The sequence below is a fragment of the Protomyctophum bolini genome (genome assembly GCF_963924005.1).
Source record: "Protomyctophum bolini genome assembly, chromosome: 24".
Classification (NCBI taxonomy): Eukaryota; Metazoa; Chordata; class Actinopteri; order Myctophiformes; family Myctophidae; genus Protomyctophum; species Protomyctophum bolini.
Window position 1 is genome coordinate 26057901 of NC_137885.1, and position 8072 is coordinate 26065972.

The 8072-nt window shown below is 43.6% G+C and overlaps 1 protein-coding gene across 2 annotated transcripts; it reads right to left on the reverse strand.

The window, feature by feature from the left end:
• Positions 1 to 1158: 1158 nt before the first annotated feature.
• On the reverse strand, positions 1159 to 6004 carry cd59a (CD59 molecule (CD59 blood group) a). Of its 2 annotated transcripts, XM_080758448.1 has the most exons (5): positions 5839 to 6004; positions 3475 to 3557; positions 2899 to 3000; positions 2592 to 2665; positions 1159 to 1372 (listed from the first exon to the last, which is right to left on the reverse strand). In XM_080758448.1, exons 2-5 carry the CDS (start codon positions 3527 to 3529, stop codon positions 1250 to 1252), a joined length of 354 nt encoding a protein of 117 aa, XP_080614574.1. In that variant the 5' UTR covers positions 3530 to 3557; positions 5839 to 6004; the 3' UTR covers positions 1159 to 1249. The 2 variants fall into 2 exon arrangements, with proteins under 2 accessions (XP_080614574.1, XP_080614573.1); XM_080758447.1 differs by lacking the exon at positions 5839 to 6004 and having other exon boundaries at positions 3475 to 3563.
• Positions 6005 to 8072: the final 2068 nt, after the last annotated feature.

Here is an 8072-nt window from a genome sequence, read left to right on the forward strand (position 1 = left end):
CCAAATTGACACTAAAATAGCCCACAGAGATATGCCAGGTTTATGGGAGATTATACCGATTATATACACACAAATAAACATTGTTTATCTTGTTTTGGCTTCAGGATCCACTACTTTAACCTGCATGACTACAATAACTTTTCCATCAAAAGTCGAGTTTCGATGTCAGTTATGTAAAAATAAAAAAAATAAAAAAAATAAAAAAACAACTAAATCTACTAAAATAAAATCAAAATCTACAAGCTTGTAGATCGACAATTTTCAAATGGACGAAAAGTATATCTAGGGCTGATGTGTTTTTTAACTTTTTTGTAATACTAATTAAAATCTACAAAGTAGTAACTCTGAGATGTAGTGGAGTAGAAGTAAAAGTATTGGAAATTGGAAATACTCAAGTAGAGTACAAATACCTGAAAAGTACAGTAAATGTGCTTGGGTACGTCCCACCACTGTCCACACGCACATCCACAATACGGAAACACATCCTCACAAAAGGACAGGAGCCAAAAACACGTTTATGTATTTACATTTATTGATATATTTAATGCAGATTTGGAATGTTTGGAATTACTGATGCATTAAACGTTGGAAACGGGGGGGGGGGGAAACTTTCAGCCAGGCACCTTAATTAAAGGCCAGTGATTCTCAAACTGTTCGTCTTAGTCGTCCAATTAAGGCACCAGCCGACCCACAGGTTGAGAAACAACTGTCCCAGACTGTATAGTTTATGCCTTAGTGTTTCTATTTAGTGCGTTTGTGTTTTAGATTTATACAGTTAAGAGTCGTTAGTGTATATGGCACGACTGCACCCTCTGCTGGATGAAAAGGGTGCAGTGCAACCAGTGGCTCCCAAACCCGTTACCTCCAGAATCTGTGTTTATATATATTGTATGTGTGTTTATATATATTTCCATTTTATTTTTGAAAGTCTTTCAGAATAAATCTTGCACAAAATGTTGGAATAAAATAAAAAACTTATATAACCCATAAAAATGGGAAAATAGGTCCCCACCCACAGTTTGGGAAACACTGGAGCGTTCTTTCTGTCGTTTCTTACAGTGTGTTTCTATTGTTTACATTTGATGTGTGTGTTTGGTTGTCAGAACGGGTTTAGTGTGAATTATTATTTGTATTTAGTGTGTGTGTGTGTGTGTGTGTGTGTGTGTGTGTGTGTGTGTGTGTGTGTGTGTGTGTGTGTGTGTGTGTATTTAGTGCATGTGTGTGTGTGTGTGTGTGTGTGCGCGTGTGTTCACTGTGTCCACCAATAGACTATGCCCACGGAGGCCAGTAGACCAATCAGAGAGCTGGTGGCTGAAGAGGGGGCGGAGTTACACAGGTCAGAGTTGCAGCACTTGAAGGTAAAACTGGAGACCTGAAACGATTAAAAGAAACGATTAAATATTATACAAAAATGACACTTCTAACTATTCTATAGTTTCACAGCATTATATACACATGCTGCAGGCCACATCCCTTTGGGATATGGGAACAATGTTTCCACATCCCTTTGGGATATGGGAACAATGTTTCCACATCCCTTTGGGATATGGGAACAATGTTTCCACATTTTTGCCACATCCCTTTGGGATATGGGAACAATGTTTCCACATCCCTTTGGGATATGGGAACAATGTTTCCACATCCCTTTGGGATATGGGAACAATGTTTCCACATCCCTTTGGGATATGGGAACAATGTTGCTTGTTGCCTAGAAGAGCAGTGGTTCCCAAACGTTTTCACGTCAAGGACCCCCAAATTGACAGCCCGCGGACCCCCATTTGAAGAGATATGCCGCGGACCCCCATTTGAAGAGATATGCCAGGGACCCCCATTTGAAGAGATATGCCAGGGACCCCCATTTGAAGAGATATGCCAGGGACCCCCATTTGAAGAGATATGCCAGGGACCCCCATTTGAAGAGATATGCCAGGGACCCCCATTTGAAGAGATATGCCAGGGACCCCCATTTGAAGAGATATGCCAGGGACCCCCATTTGAAGAGATATGCCGTGGACCCCCATTTGAAGAGATATGCCGTGGACCCCCATTTGAAGAGATATGCCAGGGACCCCCATTTGAAGAGATATGCCAGGGACCCCCATTTGAAGAGATATGCCAGGGACCCCCATTTGAAGAGATATGCCGTGGACCCCCATTTGAAGAGATATGCGTGGACCCCCATTTGAAGAGATATGCCAGGGACCCCCATTTGAAGAGATATGCCAGGGACCCCCATTTGAAGAGATATGCCAGGGACCCCCATTTGAAGAGATATGCCGTGGACCCCCATTTGAAGAGATATGCCAGGGACCCCCATTTGAAGAGATATGCCAGGGACCCCCATTTGAAGAGATATGCCAGGGACCCCCATTTGAAGAGATATGCCAGGGACCCCCATTTGAAGAGATATGCCAGGGACCCCCATTTGAAGAGATATGCCAGGGACCCCCTTTTGTACACTCTCAGAGTTACAGGCCCATGAGGCTCCATTTGCGGTTCCAAACTATCATTTATCTGGGGACTCCCCTGGGGGGTCGCGACCCACAGCACACTTTGAGAGACGCAGCTATAGGACAGAACGTTAGACTTACGTGAGGAAACATCTGAGAGAGTCGACCGTACTCGCAGTCTGAATATTTCAGACACTGACGGAACGTCTGACCACCTGAAAAATGTATTATTATATTTTTACAAATAAAAAATAAGCAAATATATGTCCATATTTATTATCTCATAAAACAGGACGGAAAAGTGAGGATTATGATTGGCCGGAATGAGATATGATGTGTGATGACTTCACTTCACACAGGTGTGATTATCTTTTTAGCCCACGCTTTTCCACCCGGCCCCCAACGCATTTTGTATTACATGAGTCAGACAGACAGGCAGGCGTCTTACCTCTCTGGTAGAGAGTGAGACAGGCATCGTCATAGCTACACTCTTTTTGTTTGGTACAGCTGCCCGTGTAATCCTTACAGCTGACGCACCTTATAGCTGACCCTGTACACACGCACACGCATGTGCACACGCACACACACACACACACACACACACACACACACACACACACACACACACACACACACACACACACACACACACACACACACTTTAGTTATTTATTTGAATCAGCACATCACAATTATTATAATTTTACAGGGAAACAAATATAACGGGGTTGACAGTTCATGCATGGGCACCTAAGGATACACATGGTGCCTTCTCCTCCACAACAGACAAACTTCCTATAACAGCCGAAACAGAGCATGAAATATAGGCCTATTTATTTAGCAAGTTGTTTGGCTTTGCTCTTCATCATCATGCCAGCTATAGTTACGCCACTCGTGGTCAGTTTATTTGTGTACATGGCGTGGCCCAGGCTTCCGAATATCAGTATGTCGAATCTACATCGATAATACCCAAGGTTTGTTACAAGGTTTGACAAATACATTTGTATTCCTAAAACAAACGTACCCAGTCCCATCAGAGCACAGAACAGCAGCAAGCAGAATCCCAGGGAGCACTTCATTTTCACCTCAGCACGGTACAGGAACACACTGTAGAGTAGACCATAATACACATGATACAGAGACAGACAGAAACATTTCCCAAACTAATAAACATTGCATCATCAAATCAATAAATGGTCCATAATCCTTTTAACCACTTGAACTCTAGCATCCATATTCTGGGGCAAACGTTATATCCACAAATAAAGTCTGATCTACAAGTTCGTATAGCCTACTTTGGCCACATTCTGTGTAAAGATATTTGGTGTAAAACAGGAAAAAAGCGACCCAAATCCAGCTGTAATTGAGGTGGGGTTTTTATTAAGAACACAGGTTTAAATGGTTAAAGGCGTTATTTCACTTTCAAACATGTTTGGCGTCATTAATTTAATGTTCTACTCAGGCTTTTGTGTTTCTCCCAGGCAGTTTAACCCATTCTGACCGGGCACCCATTTTGGTGTTAGCATCATGTTATGCTTTACCTATTGAAAAATAGCAGATCTACAAGCTCATATCGCGCCACCGAGTGGCGCGATACGAGCTTGTAGGTCTGCTATTTTTGAAAAATTCGAAGAACGACTGACATTTTTAGAATCTGATCTCAGGTCAGAATGGGTTCATCAGACCAGTGTGTGTCCAGTGGAAACCTCGTATGAATCTGATCTCAGGTCAGAATGGGTTAAGTTGCTCGATTCAGTATTTAGATATCAATGTTATCAGACATGCCCCCTCCCCCCCCCTCCTATTCAAACTCTTCCCAGCCTTACTCATCTGCGAAGAGAAAAGCCTGGTCACAACCTAAAGGCTCATACATAGTCTGGATTTTCGGTGGTTATAGGTGACCACCGAACTACAACATGACGTCACTGAGGTGACCACCGAACTACAACATGACGTCACGAGCCGCGGTGAAGAGCAAACCACCGCCACCGCTCGAGCCCTTCTCTCTGTTTTTACTCACCACCGCTCCACGTTATTTCAGCTCCGGAGCGGTGGTCAGCTCACCACCGGAGCGGTGGTCAGCTCACCACCGGAGCGGTGGTCACCTCACCACCGGAGCGGTGGTCACCTCACCACCGGAGCGGTGGTCAGCTCACCACCGGAGCGGTGGTCAGCTCACCACCGGAGCGGTGGTCACCTCACCACCGGAGCGGTGGTCAGCTCACCACCGGAGCGGTGGTCAGCTCACCACCGGAGCGGTGGTCACCTCACCACCGGAGCGGTGGTCACCTCACCACCTAAAATCCAGACTATGAATAGGCCTTAAGGCGCTTATCGGCGGAAGTGTCGGTCCAGAAAACATCCGTCAAATGTATTTCCCCCGGATACGATATTCTTTCCGACCAATCACTTCCACGGAGAATGTAAACTGAATTGTAAAGCATCAACGTCATTTCCTTGAGCAGTTCTTCCGCCCTGAATAAATGATAGCGATTCAAATCATGTTAGATTCATTAAAAACACCCGTGATTGGTTCTGGTGTCTGATATTGTCCTGATCTGGCTGTGCTTTTCATTCCCCCCCCCCCCCCCCCACAAAAAGAAAAATTAATGAAAAAGTAATTGAAAAAACAGCTCCCTCATGAATTACAATGGGTTTGACAATTGTCGGATAAAAGATAACTAAATAACGCAAATTAAAAACAGAGTACGAAACAAAGTAGTTTGGTTAATGACCCAAAACATCTTGGAAAGTGAAGTATCTTTGACCCATTGAGACCGGGAACACACCTGTGTCATTTTTATACTTTGGCTGTTCAAAAATAGCAAGCTGTAGATCTGTAATTTCTTTAAAAAAAACAATGAAAGTTTGTGCAAATCTTTGAGTATATATTTTAACGCAATTTCTTTTTTTGCATCTGGGGGTCCCTGGATCAAAATATTTTGATCCGAATACATAGTTTGAGAACCAATGATCACAGAATTATAGGTTTGTTAACCAATTCAGGACGGGAACCCCCTTTTGGTGTTTTAAGCATTATGTTATACTTTAGCTATTGAAAAATAGCAGATCAACAAGCTCGTAGCGCGGCACGCTACGAGCTTGTTTATCTGCTATTTTTGAAAAATCGTGAAAATGTGGCACAAATCTTTGAATATATATATTATTTCACAGCGAACGTTTATAACTCAAATCTTTGCTTCTTGGGGGGGTCTCTGAAACAACATATTCTCAGATGGGGGTCCGCGGCCAAATACAGATAATTCTGGGATTCTGTGACATGAAAAGGGTTGAGAGAACCACTGACATAGAAACATAGGAAAGGATTCTTAATAATCATGTTTCTGACGAATGACACAAAGAAACAGACAGAGAGCGTTGTACTCACCCAGTGGAGAGAGAGACCAGCGCTGATGTGAACTCTACCGCTGTATGTGAGACTAGTGTATGGGCACTGCTGAGCGGCCAGCCCTGACCCTGACACACACACACACACACACACACACACACACACACACGTGTGTGTGCGTGTGTGTGAGTGTTACACAGAGATGTCTTTGAGAGCATAAGTGATTCTGCGGTCAGCTTTGTTATAGGATTTAAGTTTGCTCAAGAGTTGAAGCAAGTTAATTAACAGACAGTTAAAAGGTGCATTTTGCTTATACATTATAAATAATGCCCCCAATAACCCAATAACCTGCTCTTAAACCTCCCTACCTGCACTAGGTCATTCATTGTCTTTGACGTATTCATTTTTCTGTGTCGGTGTTTTATAATCTGTATCAAGTGTTGATTTTGAGTTTTTTGTGTGATCTCGAGTCGACAGCATTTGCAAATGAGGGGTGAACATCAATGCTCTTTTCGAGAATAAATAAAAGGTGTCAATCAATTAATCAATCAATCAAAGGGATATTTCACTTTCAAATAACAATTTAAATTAAAAACAATATACAAAAATACATTCTACATGCGTGGGGGGACTGTGATTTTTCCCTTACTCTTTTCATTTCATTTTTACGTTTCAGAATAGTTTTTATAACTATTCAGGTTATAAGAACCCCCCCCCCCCCCGTTTGGTACTTTATTTACAGTTTGCTAATAAACACAGTGGTACGATGTAAGTTCACAACAGACACATTCAATTGTTTCAGCAACTTGTTTCAACATTTCAGCACGATCAATGAATACTCTACTACCTGGCAGGTTGAAACAAAAGCACATTATAGCATTTGAATACCTGTTTCGGTGAACAGAAACAGGCAACAACCAGCCCCCCTAGTGGCCTCAGCCCCCCCCCCCCCCCCTCCCCCCCTAGTGGCCTCAGCCCCCACCACCCCCCCAGTGGCACCAGCCCCCCCCCCCTCCCCCCTATACGACGTGACCAATCCCTATATAGTCATGAGGGAGGGGAGGTCAGTTCAGTGGGTGGTATTATTTTGTGTTCCTATATTTTCTTGGTGGGTGCTCCAAGCTACCAATACAAGCACCCCCACAGCTTGACGCCACTGTGTTGAATATCAGAGCCTGGTGATGATGTGAGGCAGCGTGTCAGACCCTGACTGGTGTCACCCAGAACCAGCACACAGAGGAGGAGGGTTATCCCAGACCCTGACTGGTGTCACCCAGAACCAGCACAGAGAGGAGGGTTACCCCAGACTCTGAAAGCATGGCCCGTTGCCATGCTGGATAATTGTGGTGGACATTCTTTTGGTCAAAAGTCAATTTTTGCCACAGATATAGAAAATTAGTGGACAATAATTATTACCAAACACAGAGATACAGTAGCTCACAGGTCTGTAACTCTGAGAGTGTACAGATGGACCCTCACAGGTCTGTAACTCTGAGAGTGTACAAATGGACCCTTACAGGTCTGTAACTCTGAGAGTGTACAAATGGACCCTTACAGGTCTGTAACTCTGAGAGTGTACAAATGGAACCTCACAGGTCTGTAACTCTGAGAGTGTACAGATGGAACCTCACAGGTCTGTAACTCTGAGAGTGTACAAATGGACCCTCACAGGTCTGTAACTCTGAGAGTGTACAAATGGACCCTTACAGGTCTGTAACTCTGAGAGTGTACAGATGGACCCTCACAGGTCTGTAACTCTGAGAGTGTACAAATGGACCCTTACAGGTCTGTAACTCTGAGAGTGTACAAATGGACCCTCACAGGTCTGTAACTCTGAGAGTGTACAAATGGAACCTCACAGGTCTGTAACTGTGAGAGTGTACAAATGGACCCTCACAGGTCTGTAACTCTGAGAGTGTACAAATGGACCCTCACAGGTCTGTAACTGTGAGAGTGTACAAATGGACCCTCACAGGTCTGTAACTCTGAGAGTGTACAAATGGACCCTCACAGGTCTGTAACTCTGAGAGTGTACAGATGGAACCAAATGGTCCATTTGTACTCTCAGAGTAATCGGGTCCTTGCAAATAAAACGCTTGAGAACCACTAGCACTAGTTGGACTCATTACATTACATTACATTTCTTTGCTAAACTGCATCGAATTTAAATCAGTGAATCGTATCGTATCGCCATAATGAACCAATATCGCCCATGTATGGTATCGTCAACCGTGCATTCGTGATATACGTATCATATCGCTGTTAAAAATCTA